The sequence below is a fragment of the Haemorhous mexicanus genome, chromosome 1 (genome assembly GCF_027477595.1).
Source record: "Haemorhous mexicanus isolate bHaeMex1 chromosome 1, bHaeMex1.pri, whole genome shotgun sequence".
Lineage (NCBI taxonomy): Eukaryota > Metazoa > Chordata > Aves > Passeriformes > Fringillidae > Haemorhous > Haemorhous mexicanus.
In genome coordinates, this window is record NC_082341.1 from 42831311 (window position 1) to 42851262 (window position 19952).

The 19952-nt window shown below is 41.8% G+C and overlaps 1 protein-coding gene across 1 annotated transcript in view; it reads left to right on the forward strand.

Moving 5' to 3' along the window:
- Positions 1–1357: 1357 nt before the first annotated feature.
- The window catches only part of SH3BP5 (SH3 domain binding protein 5), a 51580-nt gene continuing 32985 nt past the window's right edge, over positions 1358–19952 (forward strand). The window contains exons 1-3 of the mRNA XM_059847409.1: positions 1358–1513; positions 3652–3714; positions 13807–13935. Coding sequence (XP_059703392.1) covers positions 1433–1513; positions 3652–3714; positions 13807–13935 — 273 coding nt within the window. The 5' untranslated portion in view covers positions 1358–1432. The remainder of the gene's footprint in view (positions 1514–3651; positions 3715–13806; positions 13936–19952) is intronic.

Genomic DNA, 19952 nt, shown 5'->3' on the forward strand with positions numbered 1-19952 from the left:
TGTGCAGCTTTGTGTTTTCTGTGCTGTTTTAGCATGATGGGAGTGTTGGACATTTGACCACTAAAGTCTTGGCATGAGCCACAGCACACCAGGGAAAAGAAAGGCCAAGGTCCTGGGAACCTCTGGCTCTGTGTACACATTGGAATCGCTTAACAGACAGCAGTAAGAGCAAACACTTGGCTTTGGCTAATTTGGTTTTTGGTTTCTTTTTATTTTTCCCCCCCTTAACATGATTTTTTCTGCTGTGAGCAGTGAAGATGTTGGAAACAACCCATCTGCGTTTTTGCAACACCTCCTCTGTTCCTTGATTATTTTAGTTTGTTGGTGTCACTTTGCATGTTTATACTATTTTCAAATGTTTATGTCACTCTCTTCCCATAGTTTGTTTTTTTGCCCCGGTTGCTTTATAGCATTTGGAAGAGCTTGACTGCTTTTCTTTTGCCTCCTTTTTTACCTCGGTTACCTTAGCAATGTTAATTTTTATCTTCTTATTTTACCTCCCCCTTATTTTTATCTTCTAAAGAGATATGAGATTCTTTTTCACCTTCAGCCTCACAAAGGATGCTCCTTTCTTTACCACATCTAAACTTTCCATATTTTTACAACCTTTTGAGGATTTTTCAAACCAAAAAAAAAATGGTGTTAAATTAATAGGGATACTTTAAAGGTGAAAATATATTCCTTATCTGTTCAAAATTACTTGTTATCCACCCCTGTGATTAGGGAGACACCAATCCGAAGTGCTCTGCTAGACATGGGCCATGCATGTACATATTTCTTGTACAAAGTTCCTTTTTACTGACAACAAAAGGATGTGTCTTCAGTATGTCTTTTTCTACTGCATGCAGTAGGTACAATAGTTGCCTGCTTAGCTGCCACACAATAGAAATCTGGGTTTCATTTGAATTTTCAAGGTTGTTGAAAGTGCCTTTAGTATTTTTCTCTTCTCCCTCTTTAATTTTTTTTTCTCTCCATGGGCATGACAGCCTCCAGCAGAGCTTGAAAAAGAGGAAAGAAGAAAAGAAGCGGGCGAGGGAGAAATAAACTAAAAAAGCCAGCAAGGTGTCCTTAGCGTTTCCCTGCACCTGGAACTACCCATCCTGCTTTCACGCAGCGCCCTTGCGGGGGGCACACCGGAACCAGCAGGCCAGAAAAACGGGGCGTGAGGGAGCGTTAAAAGAAAAAAAAAATAATAAAAAGAAAAAGAAGGGGGGGAAAAAAGGAAACCCCGCAATTTGGCGCTGCTTTCCTCGCTGCGCTGCGAAGGCACAAAGGGACGGGGGCGCTGTGGGGAGGGAGGGGTTCCCCCGGAGGCGGGGCCGGGCCGGGCCGGGAGCGGCGGCGGCGGCGGCGGCGGCGGCGGCAGCAGCGGCAGCGGGAGCGGGAGGCGCTGGCGGCGGCAGCGGCCGAGGCTGAGGGAGCGGGAGCCGCCATGGAGCCGGGGGGCCGGCGGGGCCGCCCCGCCGAGGAACCAGCGCGGCCCGAGGACGAGGAGGTGGACCCCCGCATCCAGGTGAGGGCCTGCCTGCCTGCCGAGGGGCGGCTGCGTTCCCTTGAGTTCGTTTTAATATGTGTGTTGTGGCTGTATGTAGTAATGTAATGTAATGTATGTAATAATGGTTGCCTTTTATTTCATTGCTTTTGCTGCGTATGTGCGTGCATACATGCATATATATACACACACATATGTGTGTGTGTTTATATATAATTTTTTTTTTTTTTTTCCCTGGAGCAGCCCCGGGTGTCTGGGTGCCCGCCGGGAGCGGGGAAGCGCCCCCGGAGCGCCCCAGCCCTTTGTTACCCCGGGCATCGCTCCGCGCCCGGCTCTCCCGGGCGTCCCTCCTTCTTCTCCTCCTGCTGCTGAAATCCCCCCCCTCCCCTTTTTAGTTTTGACCATGACAGCGTGACCTTGTTCGTGGAGCGGGGCTGGTGCTTAGAAATTCATAAATGCGGGAAAACGTAGGTTTTTAAATTTTATTTCATTGTTTTTATCGTCATTTTTTTTTTTTTTTTTATTTCTTGTAAAAAGGAGCTTTAGTGGAATATGGTGCTTCCTCTCAGTGAATGCCTTCTGCAATGGTTTTTATTCTTGCATGGTTTCTAAACAAAGCTTCTCTCCCCAAAATCGTGTCTCGACCAATAGCGCAGTAGAAACTTGAAGCGCTTGAAGCTGTGGTCCCCGAAATGAAATGTATTTTTAGGTCTCTGCAGATTTATGGCTTTTGCCTCCAGCATTGCTGGTACTGTTTGTCATGAATGAATATAACACGTGTGTACATTGCTGAGAGGATCCTTGGCGTAGGTCCCTGCTAGCTGTAATTGCCATTCTTTTCTCCATCATGAGCATTTTGTTTTCCAGGGCTGTGCAGAGCCGTTGCAAAATTCTCAAAACATGGTTACACAGAGCGAGGCCCTCAGCCAAAAGCTAGCCTGGTACTGCCCTGATTTTAAGAGGCTGAGCTTGGTTGGTGTCTATTGATCTAATTTTGGCCTTAGGTTCTTCAGCTTGCTACACATTTCCACGTATACGGTTTGTGACTTGTTGGCAAAACAATTGTTTTTGTTCAGTTTTCTGTTTGGTTTGAAAAACAGGCTGCTGTGTCTGCTTTCGTGAGAGCCATGAGGTTTTGAGCCTTACAGTAAGAGACAATTAGATAATTTTTGGATGAGTGTTTGTTTCAGACAACATGGATACCCAAATAGGTGTTTTCCAAGTCCTAGGAGTAGGAAACGAAATCTGACTGCTGAGGATAAGAGAGCTAAACTGTTGTAATGAATTCCTTTCTGGTTGTAACCAGAGTCATTCTTGTAGTCCAGTGGGAAACTGCTCCAGTGACAATCAATTTACAGCGTTCAGTTGGTACAGCAAAACATTTCCAGGCGTGTTCTGTTACACGGGTTGACAATTAAATAACGTTTAAATTGGAGAACATTCCTGTTAAAAATCTTATAATCGTGTTTGCCAGATAAAGAAAGCTATCAGATCTCCTCCTAAGGGTTGCTTTTTGAGGTAAGAAAGTCAGTAAGAATGAGCTTTATTTTTACAGTAACTTCATTCATGCCAACACCACTTCTACTACATATTTATTCAAGGGATTTAACACCTTTGTTTCTGCTGTTAAGGGATCAAAATGTTGGCAGGAAGGCAAACTATGTAAACATAGTTGTATGTCCTACAGACTGGTCGGGTTAAGAAATAGTTTGCCAAAATCCAAAATAAAATGCCTCTCGTGCAGCATGATGTGTTTCTTATCGGTTCTGTCCTTTCACTGTGTGTCTCCTGTGATAGTACAAACTTTGCTGATCTTCTGGGTGGGTGTGTCTGCCTTCCCAGTACCTTGCTGATATTGACTATATTGATTAATGAAACAGATGTACCTTGTGTTTATTTGTAATAGTGAAGAAGTGGCCAGAATAGGAAATGTGTTGCCTTAACATAAAACTATAGAGCTTCTCTGATTATTTTTTCTTGTAGGTAGCAAAGTGGAAGACCAGTGGCAAAGTTAAGCTGGACATCTCAAGGTTTCCTCTTTTCACTAAATTCATTAGTCACAGCCCTTGTGAGCTTTCAGTGGGGATGCTGAATGAGCCTTCTCAGACATGTTTTTTTCTCTGATTTCTTACTATGCATCTGACTTTCTTTCCTTCTAGGGGGAGCTAGAAAAACTGAATCAATCTACAGATGATATCAATCGCAGAGAGACGGAGCTGGAGGTACAGAATTTATCCTTGCATTTTCCTTTTGTGCATGTTGGATTTTATGATCGAAGGGACAATGGTTTTGAGTAGGTTGCCTCCTTAATTTGTGCATCCCAAATGGTAATTTTGCAGCAAGAGTCTGGTGATGATGTTTTTAAAGGTATGAATTAACCTAACAGCTGAAAAGAAAGGGGAAAGGTAGAGGTATACTACAGTGTAAAAACCCTGTGTGGAGAACCTCACACCCAACCTCTGCCAGAACTTATTTTTAGGCTTTGACACTAAGCTCAGACAAGTTTTATTTTTACAAGTCACTGTTTTGTGTTTGTTGATTATAGGCAGGGAAAGTTATTTGGTTAAGAGGTTTTTGCCATACAGCTGTCTGCCAGGATCTTCTCTTTGGTGGCTGTTTGGGTTTTTTTTAGATTGTTATCTTTGCCTTTTTTGTCATCACTTCCTGAGCAAGGAAGGTGATGAAGGAAAGTTGGAATAAAAGACTTCCTGCTTATACAGAGAGGTTTTTAGGGATGCTTAAAAATCTAAAGCAAGTTCTGAAGAAATTGTTTCTAAATCCCCAAATTTGAGCTTCATCTACTTGGTAGTTCTGGAAAGCTCAGCATTATTGATCTAATAGTGATGCAAAACAATATATCCTATGTGTGTCTCTGAATTTTCTTTTGTTTGCAAAACAAAGAAGATAAACACAATGAAAGTATAGGATAAATATGCTGCTAAAGAAAAACTGGCATAAAATATGACTTTACATCCTAAATAATTTTGATATCATTACAAAGTCTTGAATACTGTATTAAAACATTCTGAGATTGCAGTGAGGAATACACTATGAAAGTACATCTGTAGATTTCTGTCTGTACCTTCAAAATATCAAAGTATGGTTTGTTTGTTTTTAAATTTTTTTCCTCTTGTGTGTCTTTTCATGAGATGGATACCTCAAGCAGGGGGTGGTTCTTTGTAGAATTTTAAAATACTGGAGCATCCACTGAAAGCACTGAACAGAAAATGGGGTTATGAGCTTTGTGCAAGCCTTGTCTTGTAGCTTTTTTCTTATCCCTGCCTGTTTGCATATTCTGTCATGTAGATCATGAATTTATTGGTTAATAAACTTAGTTAAATGGGGAACTATTTGCTATGCATAATGAAACAGTATTTTTGCTGTGGGAACTGTTCAGTGTCACTAGCATGATTTAAATTAGATGAGTGAACTTCAAAAATCAGTATTCTAGTCTGCACCAGTGGCAATTAAATGGACTTCAGGAATCTTTATATAGATATATTGAAAAAAATTATTATATGTATCTTTTCAGTCTCCTTATTTCATGCTGAGGTACTGAAATTGAAAGATGGTGTTATGGATAGTTGCCTGGATTTCATTAATTTTGTCATAACCTTGCACTGAGGACATATTATGAAGCAGATGGAGTAGTAATAGTAATGCAAAGGCATCCTCATGAAATAAATCCCAGTGACTTTAAGATGGGATTTTGCTGCTTGATTAAAATTATTCATGTGATCAAGTGTTTGTCGAGCCTGCAGATTTGTAGCTACTGTGTGTGTGGCACATGCTGAGCTGTAGAGGCTGAAAGGCTCCTGGAAATTTAACTGTAAATAAAAGAGCAGAATTTCCACATTAGCTTGGTCTTACATTGTTGCTTACTCAGCCTGGTAAATACCAGGTGTTAGATAGGTGGAAAATCATATCATCATTCTCTGCACTTTGCCATTGAGTGTTTACTGCAGATCTGTCTGTAGTGCTTACTGTAAGCAGTTTTTCGTAGAATTAAGGTGAAATACCACCAAGAGGATGCTTTCTTGAATGTTTCCTCTTCTCTTTTCATCCAGAAATCTTATTACTGAATGGATGCCAGTTTGTGGTATCATGCAACTGCATAATTTTTGATCTGTAAAGATTTTTCATTACATTTGATCTGCCTAAATATTGAGGACAAATGCAGTTGGATGATGTAAGCAAGACTTAATTTATATACAGGTTGATAAATGAATTTTAAATGGACTTAAAACCTTTCTAGGGGAAAGGAATAAAAAATCCCACAACACCCAACACTTGTGGTTTGCAGAAAATCTCTGCATTCATACTGTGTGCAAGAAAAGAAAGATTTGTCAAGCAGCCTTATAGGAAAGTTTGGAAGGAGGAGTTTGGAACTGGGATCATTCTGCTTCAAAGCCTTCCAAAATCCATGAATACTGTTGAAAATGTGGGCTTCTGGGAGAGCCATGCTGAGTTTCCCTTTGAAGATTTGCACTTTTGGCTCTTCTTAGCTTCTTTGGGTCCCTCTTGCTACCCCTTCCTAGTTTGTGGTGTTCCTGCTATATTTCATTGGAAGAAAGATGTGTGTGGGTGTTTTTTAACACACTCCAGACAATGGAGTTATATTTATCCTGTTTTACTAGTATCTATGAACTATTTTCTTCATCTTTTCAGTATCTTTAATGGGAACATAGATGTATCATTACATTATTTAGAGCACAAGTTGCTGACTACCAGCTTCCTGTAATGTTACTTTGTGGTCCATAGATTCCCACTGTTGATTTTTTTTTCCCAGAATAATCTGGAAAAGCAGTGGGAGTGTTTGAGTAGAAGGTATATTTCTTTGAAGGAAGTTCAGAAAAAGACACCCATGTTTTTGTGACTTGATGTACTCTCTGATAAGCAGGAAGGGTAACCTTGTGGCATCTGAGTTCTGCAAGACTGTTCTGGACTTCCTGTATGTAGCTTTGTGTGAGTTGCTCTAAGTGAGAATGCTGGCTGTCTCCAGTTCCCATTAACTGGAAAAAAAAAAAACCTGTTAAATCCTTCTAAACCCATGCTTCTGTTCTTGCTGTGCCTCAGGTCTGCATCTGCAGAATGGAAGTAATAATGCTGCGTTGCCCAGTGGAAAATGATATGGGGCTGAATTCAGTAGGGGCTTTTAGGATCTTGAGACTGCACTGGCCTGGTGTAGCCAGAGGAATGTCCTTGTTTGAGCAATGTAGAAAATACTGGTGTCTACTGCTTACAGAGGTGATAAAATGGGGAATTCTGTTTTAAGTTGACCAGCCTGCCACTTGTTTAAGTTCTGCACTGAAACTGCCATATGACCTATTTTTATGTTGAACAGCCTGGTTTTTTTAATCTTTTAAAATAACTTCTGCACCCATACTGCCTGTGAGAGCACAGGATATACATGCATGGCGTGACTCGAACAGATAGGTTGAAGTTGGATGCGTATATTCTTTTGCTTGGAAGAATTACTCATTTTTTGCACTTTTGACCTATCCTATTTAACCCTGAAGAAATATCCTGACCTGCTGACACTCGCTGCCTGTTCAGGAGTTGCAGAGCTGCTGAAGGGCACTGAGTGGCTCGTAGTTATATGTTGTGTTAATGTATTGCCTGTTAATGAATCTTTGATTAGACTTGATTTAAAATCCATAATGCTGCTCATCCTAAGTGCAACGCTGAGCATTACTGACACAGCAGAAGGGTGATAAGGGTTCTCTGAGGGATTTAACACGTGGCTTCGCTAATGTCCCTGTTTATGTTTGAAGTGTCTGCGAAGGGCTGGGGGAAACGTCTTGCAGGGGAGATACAAGTGTGTTTTGGCCAAATGCAAGAGGTTTTTTCCTGTTTATTGGAAGTGCATCTCCATCTGAACTCGCATCAGGAGCTGTGAATGTCCTTAGCTAATGTGCAGGATTTGCCTGTCCTGCCAGCTCACACAGGACTTGGACTGGCTCTGAAAGAACAGCTCAGCTGTAACAAATTAACCCAGGGACCCTCTGGCAGCTTTGCGGGGAGGGGAAATGCAGCACATACCATTAAAGTTACCACTGGAATCCCAGCTATCCCAAATGTGGTTTTTGTTAGAGAGAGATTTTTGTGTTGCTGGAGCTACGAGCTTGCCAATGTTTGTTCATAGGAGATACTGCATAGGAAAACTGGAGCTGAACAGTGCTGCTTTCAGCCATGCTCCTTATCAGAAGGCCTGGCTGGGATCCTTCTTGTGGGCTTGCCTAGATCCTCTAGTCCTGATCTGCGAGACTTCGTGGTACTTTTAGTCCTGGATTTATCATAAAGGTCACCCTGGGTTGCTGTTGGATATAAGGAAGGGGTTTATTAGCTGTGGTGCTCTTTCACTGGAGAGCCTTGTCAGCATTTCAAACTCTCTCAGAAGGGGAAGGACTTTGTCATGGTTTAACCCCAGCTGGCTGCTAAGCATGACACAGCCCCTTGCTCCCTCCCTGATGGTGGGACAGGAGGGAGAACCAGAAGAGTAGAAGTGAGAAAGCCCGTGGGTTAAAAGCACTTAAGTAAAGCGAAAGCTGCACACACAAGCAAAGCAAAACAAGGAATTAATTCTCTGCTTCCCGCTGACAGGCAGACATTCACCAGTTATTTAGAATTGCTTCTTACTTCTTCACTAAAATACTTGGTTTTAGGAAAAAAACTTGAGCTGTTGACCCTGTCACACATAAAACATTTAAGTAGATTTTAAAGAAAAATCCTCCATTTTTCAGGTTTTAGAAAAATGACCTCTCAGTGTCTGGAATCTCATTCTGAGCACGCCTGCTTGGCTTGAGGAAACATCTATCTGTGGAAACATCCGCCACCTTATCAGTATCCCTGTGCAGCATTTTCCAATGTCCACAAAAGAATGCAGAGATAAGGGCAAATCAGCTCCCTGGCTGGTGTTCCTGCTGGCTTTTGGAGGAGGATGTACATGTGTGATGGATTTGTCCAGCGCTATCAGGACAAATCTTTCCACATTTCTTTATGATCTACTTGCTTCCATAGGAAATGGCTCCTGTGTGTGAATTCCTTGTTGTTTTGCCTTCTGCTTTCATCCAAGGATGAGTAAGGGAAGGCTTCTTCCTCTGCTGTGGCTCTGGAAAGATTTTGTCAACCAAGTGAGTCAGAGGGCTTTACTTGATTCATGTTCTTGACGTAAAGATGGGTTTCCAGCCTGAGAGAGGAAGGGTTAGGTGGAGAAATCTTGCTTTGGATGGAGCACCCAGTACCCTCTCATGCCTGCTTTCTTCTCTCTTCTTCTAAGGGAATTAGAAACATTTGTAGTGAAAGATAGTCTGAGTTTGTCTGCAAGCAGGAGGTTAGAGCAACTTTCAGGTACTGATTTTTAAATTGTTGTTGGATGGCAAATTAGTAGCTGCCTTAAAAAAAAAAAAAAAAAAACCAACAAATGGAAGGCTTTTCTTATCCCTTAAAAATTGAGATATTACTTTTCCCCTTCTTTGCAGTTTGTTTTTAAGATTTGGTTGGTTGCCAGTCTGGCTTACTTGAACTGCTCAGGTACCAAAGAGACATTTAAAGTGCACTTTAACTGGTTTCATGCATGAAGGTAGATTTCTGAGCACACCTTGTGCATCCGTTTGGTGTGGATGTATGATACTGATGCTGGTTTAGTTTGGAGATGAGCTTTTGCAGCTGCTGGGTCTTTGTAGCAGAAAAGATGGGTATGGATCCTGTCAGCCTCTTGGAAATAGATGAAGCCTGTCTCAGCCAGCAGTTCCATTTCCATGCACCTCCCATGCTTGCCAGAGGTTCTGCACACCAGACTGGCAGAATGGCCATGTGATAACCTTTGTAAATGAAATTTAGATGTGCTTGGTACTAGGATGATTCAGACTTGGTTGATATGTAAAGCTCATTTTAAAAATAAAATTGTTTGAAAATACATGTTTCATTTGATGGGCAGAAATAGTTATTTGCTTGTCATCTGGCATCTAACACCAGCTCATCACCATCACTCATAAGTGAGGAAAACAGGCATGCTTTTTTCCTCTGACAGGTGCAGTATAGGTTGAAAATTGTATTTTAGTTTTTCAGCTTTTTCCCCCCATTTGAGAATGGATCTTCGAAATGCTGCTGTAAAGATGACCTGTCCTTAAGTGTGGTCCCTCTTTCTGGTGCAGTATGAAAAAGCTGCCCAGCAGCAAGTCCCTGGAAACAAAGTCTGCTTTTAATCATGAACTATTGCAGCAAAACCATATATGGGGTAGAGGTCTGGCATGCTTCTTAAGACAGTGCTAGTGAAATGTCTTTTGAAAGAAAAGTGCTAAGGGTTTCCCGAAGGAAAGCTGATGAGTGTAGAGCTCTTGCAGCCGTAGAACAAGATATTGAAACGTAAACTGCAGCTGTCCACGTGCTACACTAAGTGCCCTGCCTGCTAGAGTGTGTGTATGACACACACCTAGCTAGTGAGAGTCTACTTGTTAAGGCTGTAATTTAAGTAAGAAGCTTCTCCTGCTCTACTTCTTACTTTTTTTTTTTTTTTTACCTTGCGACACACATTGAGGATAAATGCCTTAATCGGCTTTTGTCCAGCTTGTAAAAGGTTTATCATCATCTCATATGAGCAAATAGGAGGGGAAAAAACACTGAAAGCTGACTGGTTAACATTTTCAATGTCACCTTTCTATTTCTAAAATCAGAAGCAAGGTGTTCTTAAAAATGATCACAGAAGATTAGAAGTGAGTAGAGGGGAAAACATGCTTTAAAAATGTCAGGGTGTTTGAGATGTCTCATGTCAGTTGCACTGCTTCTGTTAGAGTCTGTGTATGTGTTCAGTGCAGTGATGAGAAAAACAAAATGTATTTTAAAAAGCAAAACAAAAAAACCGTAAAAACTGACCCAGAAATTGTGAGTGTGACTCACGTGTTACCTAAGGCTGCTGTTATCAATGAATAGCATTTCTGCTGGTATGAGTTATCTTTCAAGAAACTGAAATACAGAAACTAGAGATTGAGGACTGTGCTAGAAAATATCTATGGCATATGCTGCACTGTCTTGGTTTTGCTCATGACAGCAAGTTGCAGGAATTGACATATTTTCCTTTCTCTGTTATCCATGTGGGCTAGATAAAGTTCTAAATGAAGCAAGAGTTTGGCAGTTAAGTGGTAACATTTGTATGAAGGGGCAAGTCACACCAGAGGATTTGATAACTAGCCTGAAAATGTTGTGGTTGTATTTCTAACATGGATGTAGGACTTACCCTGTGCTGGGGACCACGAATGAGCTGCAATGGTGTGCTGTTCTGAGCCTCTGAGTTTGTGATGTGTCTTACAGAAAACACATTAGGAGGATTTATAGCTTGAACCACTTCACATGTGGGTCAAAGTGTCTCACTGGCAGTAACATGGGAAGCCAGACATAAAAAGTAGTGAATTAAATTAATTCCCAAGTTACTACCTTGACCATAGGCCCATTCATTTCCATGAGCAACAGATGTGCTTCTCATGTCCCATAAGGAGTAAGTGCCCCAAGCCCAGTCCTACTGACTGCTGCAGTTGCCTTGGTGCTTCTGACCTCCCCATTTTCACAGGAAGTGTAAAATAGCTGCTGCACCTGTAGTTCTTACTCAGACTTCCCCAGGATTACCTGCCAGGGGAGTTTTGTGCTGTCCCAAGGGTGATGTCTTTTGCAGGTGCTCTCCCAGCACATGGCAGGGCTCACACCCTGGACCCAGGAGCGTGGCTGAGTGTATGCAGGAGGGAGCTGTGACCCTGCTCTCAGGAGGGGCTGCCATAGCTCCCAGGTCAGGGGCATGGCCAGGAGAGCTGGGTCAGTTTGGTTGAGGAGGCTGAGTGCTGGGAAGGCACTGGGTTCCCACAGGATCATACACATGGTGTGGGATGGTTTGCTTTTGTAGTGGAGTTGGGGCTGGTGGAGAGTTAAAGTGGTGTGTGTGGGTTTGGCATCCCACCTAGAGACCTTGGCATCCTGCTGCTGGGTCTGAAGGGGATGGCCGGAAACCTTTGGTGGGGGACTCATCCCAGCAGAAAATTGAGCATCTGCTTGTTCTGTCATGCAGAAGGTGTTGGAGCCTGTAGGCTTGTGTTCCTGGCAGTCAGGAGCCCGAGAATAGATGTCACTTAAAATAAGTTGTGATGGATGATACAAAGTTCCAGGGCGTTTTGGTTTTCATTATTATTCTTCCCTACAAGAATGAGGGTGGTCAGACCTAAATTAAGCCTTAAAAGAGGAACCAGCCATCTCTTTGGAGGAAAATGATAAACTGGAATTTCACAGTCACAGCAGTGTGTTCTTCAGCTGAAGCTTCCTATTCTGTGTAACTAAGTACTATGTGGAGTGGAGTTTGCTCACAGGCAAATGTCTGCTTCACCATTTGTAAGACCCGTGCTTCAGGCACCAGTTAGAGGAGCACTTGGAGTTCAGTAATTTGTATCTGCTTCAGAGTTAAAGGGAGATGAATGGGTACAGAAGTTGCTGTTAATTTGACTGCTTTGTTCTTAGTGTCCTTTGTTTTCATTTTTTTTGTTTTTTTAAACTCCAAGTGGGGACTAGTCATCTTTTTCCTATGGGATAAGACTGTATATATTTATTACATGGGTAAATTTGGGGTAGGTCTCCACACACAGATTTGTAGTGATGATTTCTTTGTTCCAAGTGATCTTATAAACATAGGAACTGAACTTTTGGATGAATCACTGCATAGGGATTTTTAAACTTAAACTGTTTGCTTTGCCTAACTAATATCATTAAATGCAGCTTTCTCAAAGACAGTGAAAAGAAATCTTCCGGCTCATTCATTTAGAAATGAGCTTTTAATTCTGTTCCTACACCTGCAAAGTAATTTTCCCTTTGTTAAAAATACTTCAGTACTTAATATTTTTCTTGCAATATAGTCATCATGCTTGGAGTCTTTTTTCAGTTACTTATGAAAGTCATTTTGAGCAGTGAACCATGTATGGTCCAGTAATTTAATTGGAAATATTCAAATTCTTCTCACTGAGAAAATCATTGACTCGATAAATATTGTTTAAATGATACATTTCAGGCTTTCACTGAGAAATGTGATTATTGACTGGATTTGAGTTAATGAAATAATAAGTTAATGTCCATTTAATTCTCCATTTTTGACCTTGTTACCCATTTGAATAATTCCTTAGCATTAATTGGAGTACCTTGAGAATCCAAAGCTATTTGGCCTGGACTAAGATAATGCTGATGCTGGTTCAGGTTTTACATAACACTAAAAAGGAAGCAAAGAAGCTTCTACAGAAGTATTTTGCTTTTTCTGCAAAAACTGATGTATTGTTACTTTTTTTTTTTCCACTTCTGAGAGCATAGTGGCAGCTTGCAATGTATTTTAAATCTTCCAGTGAATAAGCAGTTTTGCATACTAGAAATCGTCAACAATAATGACAAAACCCACCTGAATTAGGGCACTTATTGAAGCCAGCTGCTTCCTGATTATCAACGTGTCACTCCAGCAGTCTGCATAAATGCTGCACTCTAATTAGAGTTACAAGCCTTGTTGAGAGCTCACGTGGCCCTCCCTCTTCACCTCCTTAAATCCTGGGCCAGGTCCCAACCTGAATTTGCATCAATCTGCAATAATTTCATATATTTAGAGTCTGTGGTGGATTCTGAGATTGAAATCAGAATCACTTTGCTTACATGTGTGGAAATTTCAGTGGAGCTGAGAAAATATTTTAATTGCTTTAGCTAATCATGTAAGGAGAGCAACTCATCCTGTTTGGAAGTAGCTGGGTTTTTTAAATATAGAAAATAATAACAGTGAAGTGGAATGTAGGTGCCCTTCTCCATTAATAGAAACCATAGCTGAAAAGGTGGGCTTTCTGTGCCAATTCCAGCTGATGTGCCAGCCTGCTGTGGGGTTTTGGCCTGCCTGCTAGCGCCATTCTAGCTTTATGTATGTGAGATGTCCTTGCCATTGAAGTCCCTCTCAGAGCTTGTTACACTGCTGTTTGCCTCCTCACTGAGTGAGTAATTTACAAACAATTCCTCTCTGAGAAACCCTGCCAGAGGTAACATCTAGAACAGGCTGTTGTAGGCTTTATATAAAAGCTGTCACTGGAAGACACAGATTTGGTGTCCAGGATGCCGGCTTTAGGATTTGGCTCTGGGTTCCAGGGTTCCTCTGCTGAGAAATTCTGCCTTAATCTAAATGCCAGTAACTGTTCTGAATGTGTCAACTCCTGTGTAAATCTAAAGAGGAACCTAAAAGTAGGAACAAACAGGTAGAAATAATTTTTAAAGCTCTAATCTGCCTTTGTACTTTCTTTCCTTCCTGCAATGTTTTGAAGGATGCGCGCCAGAAGTTCCGCTCTGTGCTGGTCGAGGCAACAGTAAAACTGGATGAGCTGGTCAAGAAGATTGGAAAAGCTGTAGAAGACTCTAAACCTTACTGGGAAGCTCGGAGGGTTGCCAGGCAGGTAAGAAATTTCTGCCTTGTAAGCTTGTGGGCACACACTGATGGTGTTGCTTTCCTGCTGTTAATGACATCCTAAAGCATATGCACTTGGCTGACACTGGGCTGTGCCTTCAGTTGCATGTCAGCCATGGGAATCAATGGCAAAATGGATTTCTTCTCAGCCACAGCTGCACATGCTCTTCAAACCCAGAACAGCTACAGCAGACACAATAGCAAAACACCAGCTCTCTTCTCTCTTTATAAATGGCCTTTCAGAGCTCTCTCCTATCAGTAGTTGTACTTATTTGAAAATACAGTGTAGAATTTGTGTATGTGGTTTTTCTTCTTAAAGCAAAGTGCTCAGCAGCTAAATGGCTGCAGCTGGAAGCTGCAGGGAAAAAGGCTGGAGTTGGGGCAGGGTTTGGTGCTGATTGGGTTGTGCTGAAGTAGGAATGTGCTAAATGTGTCTCTAAAGTGTTTTGGTTTGGGGACAAACTGGGCTCGGCTTTCTCTGTCATCAGGGCCTTACTTCCCATGCCCCAACTACTGCTTGATTACTGATAAGCCTGTGGAGCTCAGGGAGGGATGAGGTGTGGAGGGAGGAGTGTGACCTGCTGGATGAAGACAAAGCCAGAAAGCTTGTGACATATCAGGCAGCATCTCATTTTAGGGAAGATGCTGCTGAGAGTTGAGTATGTGATGGCTTAGGCAGTGCTTGTGCTTTGTGTTTGTGGTGGTGGGGCTTGCTGGTGGGTAAGGCTTTTTGGTTTTTTTCCCCATGGGAAGCATGTTCCTGGTTGCTACTTCTGTTTTCTCTTGAGGCAGGAAGAGTCAGGAAAAAGTGCCTAGAGCTTCTACTTCTGTGCTTGGCTGGAAGGATGTGTGGGGTGGCATCTGTGGCTGGGTAGCTGGGATGTGATTGTGTTCAAGGGGAGAGTGAGAGATGGGTGGCATCTGTGAAATACATGAAAACTGCAGAAGGATTTTATTCATAAAAGTAGGTAGAGGGATGAGAAAAGTAGAGTAGGTGTGTGCCAGGAGGCAGAGAGTAAATTCTCAGGCTAAGAGAAGGGGCGGGAAGAGAATATGTCCGCAGAACAGCACACAGGAAAGGGAGGAATGAATAAGCTTCATTCCCTTGAAAGTTGGTGATGCAGGAACTGGGTTGATGGGATGTGGCATGCAAGGTAATATGTGACTATGTTGATGCTTTAAATTGCATAGCATTGTCCTGGAGGCATTGTCTCAGGTGATGGTGATGAGGTGCAGGGGGTATTAGGCTTAATCCTGCAGACTAGAAGCAGTGTGGCAAAGAGGTAAACTCTGCCCTGCTTGCTGTGCTTTGAAGTATCTGCCTCTCATCTGTAAGTGCTCTGAAACCCTGCTCTTGAGGACTGTGTTGTAGCTAGAGATAAACCAGTGGTGAGCTACAGAAGCTAGTAATTGTGTAAACTAGTGTGTGCAATTTGGAAAAACAATCCCTGCGACCCTGCCTGGAGCATGATCTTATACTTCTGTTGCTATAAATAGCTGGGTAAGGCACAGCATGCATAGGACTTCAAGAGTTACACTTGGAAGAGTTAATGGTAGAAGCACACACTTCGCAGAACAACAAAAAACAAACAAACAAAAAAGAAAACCCCAAAAAACAAAAAACCACAAAACAAAACCATCAAAAGATCGATTGACTTTGAGGTTGGTAACATCGCAAACTCACAGCAGCGAACTTTGCTCTCTGTCCTGAAGCTGGCAACAGTTTATGTTCTGGAAATGGAATTTTGTGTTGTTATGTCTCTGCTACCCCTGAAATCTGTTCAGTCATTCTGGTTCAAAGGTACTTTGTAAGACCACTAAGAAACCCAAGCTCCTGACGGTCCTTAAATCAGTAGAATCAGTGCTTCAGCAGTAGGCTTGCTAGAGGAAACAGTATTTTTTTCCCCAGTCCATTCTGTCACTAGCTAGATTTAAATGCTAGTTATTCCAGATCTGTTTATTTGCTACACATTCATTTGTCTTTTAATTCCTTGATAGCATTTTATTTTAAAGCAGAGGTTGCCCTTCTAACCACTCATTTCCCTTTTTTTCATTTTGTTTAATGGATTTGGTCATGGAACAGAATTCCCACTTTGTATCTGCTCAGAAGACAGAGATAGAAGATGGTCTCTGGTTTCCCTTTTACCCTTTGTCTAATAATATCTTAAAATGGAAAATGTGAGGGCCAAGAGGAGTGCAAGCATTGAAGGATGGTGAATCTGTCTGGAAGCTGGGAAATTGGACAGATTGGTGCCAATCATCAGTAAAGCATCTGCCTAAAGGGGTTTTCTAGTTTTAATTTAATCTAGAAAAGTTCCACATAACTGGGAGCAAATCCACTGTGATAGAGCCTGGAGAAGGGGTGATTAGGTAGGGAAATATGAAACTGGAGGAATGTACCGGAGTATTAACATGGTTAGGTGCCAGTTTGCATTTCTCTTTTTACTTTGATTTGCAAAACTGTAGAGAAATCATGGGAAGAGCTTATTAATATTTTTTTAAAATTTAAATTAATAATAACATCTGGAAAATGAAGAATTGTCTTCCTCCTCCTTTCTTTACACTTATTTTAGAGCCATTAGGCTGCCTCCAGAAATATAGGAACAAGGTTCTTGAGGGCTGAAAGAGCTTTAATTAAACCATAAGGGAAAAATGAGTGACTCTACTGGTAAGAGAAAGGGAAGTGTAAATTCCCGTTTGTTGTTCTCACTAAAGGGAAGTAAAACTATGACCTTGTAAATTTTAAGCCTTTTGGAAATCCAGAATTGCATAATTAATGACTCTTAATTTGGCAGAAATGCAGGAGTTGTCCAGAGTTACTTGGGTTTAAGATGTCAGCTGCAGGGTAAGTTACCTAATGCAAGCTGTAGTAAGTCACATTGAGGAGTTTGCTTTCACATGGCACCAGAACAAGTCTCTTTTGGAAATACATGTTTCATCTAATAAGATAAAACCCATTAAAAAAGTTGTGAGGGCAGTGATGTGGGGTCACCAAAAACCAGGTCACCAACTGAAGTATAACTCTGGAGAAGCTTTAGGATCTTGAGCTCTTTGGTCTACTCACCCTTATCCCCATCTTGTGCAGTCCTGTGTTGGCAGAAGATAGGGCATTCAAAACAAATTAACCCCCCTATGCAAATGTCCTGTAGGATCTTGTTTGTGGAATGTTTGCCAAGAGAGCCACGGCTTGGTCTGTCTCAGGGGGAAGCTTTGCTTCACCAGAACATTGGTCCCTTAGTGTTAGGATCTGAGTACTTTGCCCTCTGAAATGGTGGCACAGAGAGTCAGGATGCTGTCTCTTGGTACCAAAGCAGTAAATTTGGCTTTTGCTGAGACTCAAGTGAGATCTAGCTCGTATTCTTGTTCAAGGAGATTTCATGTGACTTCTGCCAAGACAGAACTGTTGTGATTCCTCATTTAGTGCAGCAGTGGGCCTTTTGTGTTGATTGGAGACAAAACTTTACTGTTTTGGAGCATTTAGATCCCAATTTGCTGTTTAATCAAATTTTGAAGTACTTGTGCTGTGAGAACATTTTTTGTTTGGCATATTGTCATTTCATGTTGTTCTTTAACTTAAGCAGTAATGCCCACTTTCAGTGGAAGAACCTTGGCATGTAGAGGATTGTGCATGTACACAAGCAATGCCCATATTGCAGCAATATGAAATTCCGGTAATCCAGAAGATGGCCCAGGTTCTAAATGTTCAGAAAATCAAACTTCCCGTGTTTGTTTGATTTGGGTGGTTGTTTATTCTTTTTTCTATTTTTTTTTCCACCAGTAGCTGCTTCCCTAGTTGTCTAGTCAAAGAATGAGACTTTTCTTACCCAAAGCTAATGGGGAAGAAGGGTGAAGTTGCCAGGAAACATTAATAATGTAAACAGAAGTCCTGAGCCTCTGAGGTAAGGAGTGTCTTAAGCCACTGTTGACTTAACATTCTGCAGGGCTGGGGCTGGAAAGTGCCTACGCAATGGTGTTCACAGTAGTGCCTGAGCAAGTGACAGGGCTGGGAAGTGTGCTACCTCCCTGGTGACAGGATGCTGTGCAAAAGCTAGTGTGGTCTAATGCATAAATCACTGGGCTGGCAGGAGCTGATTTTGTGCTGCTGCATGGCACAGATGAATGACTTCATCTGTCTCTCAGTTCCCATGTAAAATGAAGCAGTCAAGCTGCTGTGGAGCTGAGTTCATTAAGGGAAGTAAAAGCACTTTGGGGTCGCTGGGTGAGAGGTGCCATTAAAACACTGCTGTCCATACATCATCACTTGTGAACCCATAGACAAATTGAACAGGAGATGTGCCTTTCTGCTTTGCTTCTGCTGGAAAAATAATCTGATAAAAGTGTATTCCCACTCCCACAAATAAAACAATCCATGTATTTTTAGTGACCCTAACTTGACTAAAAGCCCTGGGAGAATTGCTTTTAATTGAGTTTCAGCGTTGTTTAGATTTGTTTTTGGTTCTTTTTTGTTGGTTGGTTTTTGTTTGGTGGTGGGCTGGTTTGGTTTTGTGGCAGTGTGAGGTGTTACATTTTATTGGCTCAGATGGGAGTGAGGGTGCTTTGCTCAGCTTTAGTTCTGAGCCTATTTGAGAGAGACATGATTTCCCTTTGTGATTTTCCCTTCATGCCTCTGCCCCCTGCCTCATTTAGCTTTTACAAAAAAAGTGTCAGAAAACTTGCTACAGGCAAAAATAAGTGACAGATCCATGCTGGGTCATACCTGCGTGTCTCAGTAAAGGACCCACCTGTACCATGCGTTCACACAGCAATATGTTGGAGGATATGCATGTTCTGCTTCCTCTTGGGTCAGTCTTCCTAGGTTTTACAACTAATTATTTTTTTCATGTTGTTGGCATACTTAAGCAGCACTCTTTTATCTGAAAATGATTGGAAAAACCTGCTGGAATGAGTATTTACAGTGGTTCTTCTCCATTGATGTCCAGGCATACCCAAGAGTAAGTGAAGTTGATAGACAAGTAGGGACAGCTGTCCCATCCTGTTCCCTGCAACTTTTTATGTTGTAGAACTCCTTTCTCTCACCTCTATAATAATCTTTTACTCATGTAGTCCATTTTATAACTGGATTGCCACATCTGTGTGAAGAAATCAGCTGAGAAAATAAAGACTTATTTGCGGTGAGCTTTCAGATATTCACATCCTGCACCTCCATTCTGCTTCTCTTCACAAAACTTAGGGGAGCCCAGTTAGCCCTGGGAAATTATTTCCTCTCTCAAATGTGAGTTTTGGTGTGATTCAATGAATTTTTTATTCAAAGTGAGTCAGGATGAAAAGTAGCTGCTGTAATCTTGCAGAACAGGAATGGAGGAGGAACTGAGCCACTTGGTGGTGGAGGTGGGAGGGGTGTAAGCAGATAAGAGCACACCTACCGAGACTCTTCCTCAGCAGATGAGACTGATACCCTTCTTTGTAGAGATCAAGCCAGTAAATGAACAAAGCTTTCTGCAGTGGCCATTGCATCTCAGCTTCTGAAATTAGTGTGGCAAGTATGGAAAGTTGCAGATGGTGACTTCCTTAGCTCAGGAAACAAAAGCTTTTTAAATTCTTGTAACTTTGAGGTTCAAAACTGCTGAACATCCTTAAAAGATTAATTAGGAACTGGAAACTGTTGTCTTGCCAGTTCAATTCCTGCAGCACCCAAGGTTTCATCCAAATTCACTCAGTGAGTGAGAGCTAATGGGATCACAGCACCAGCTGGCTCTGTAGGGAGAAGGAGGGCAGCATTGAGTCTGGATGACAGCTCCTGGGTCCAGTTCCAACAGTGGTAGATATCCAGGCCATTGCCTCTGGTTGCTAGACTCTAAATGTGTTATCCATCAGTATATTGACTTCCCATGTCATAAGGAATCTCCTTCTCCATCCTACTTTTAGGAGCTGAAGTCCTGATGCTCATGATTAGGACAACAGGGAGTTAAGAGTGATTTGTCTAATCTGGTAAGCTTATCTTGGCAAAAAAAAAAAAAAAAAAAAAAAAAAAAAAAAAAAAAGGTG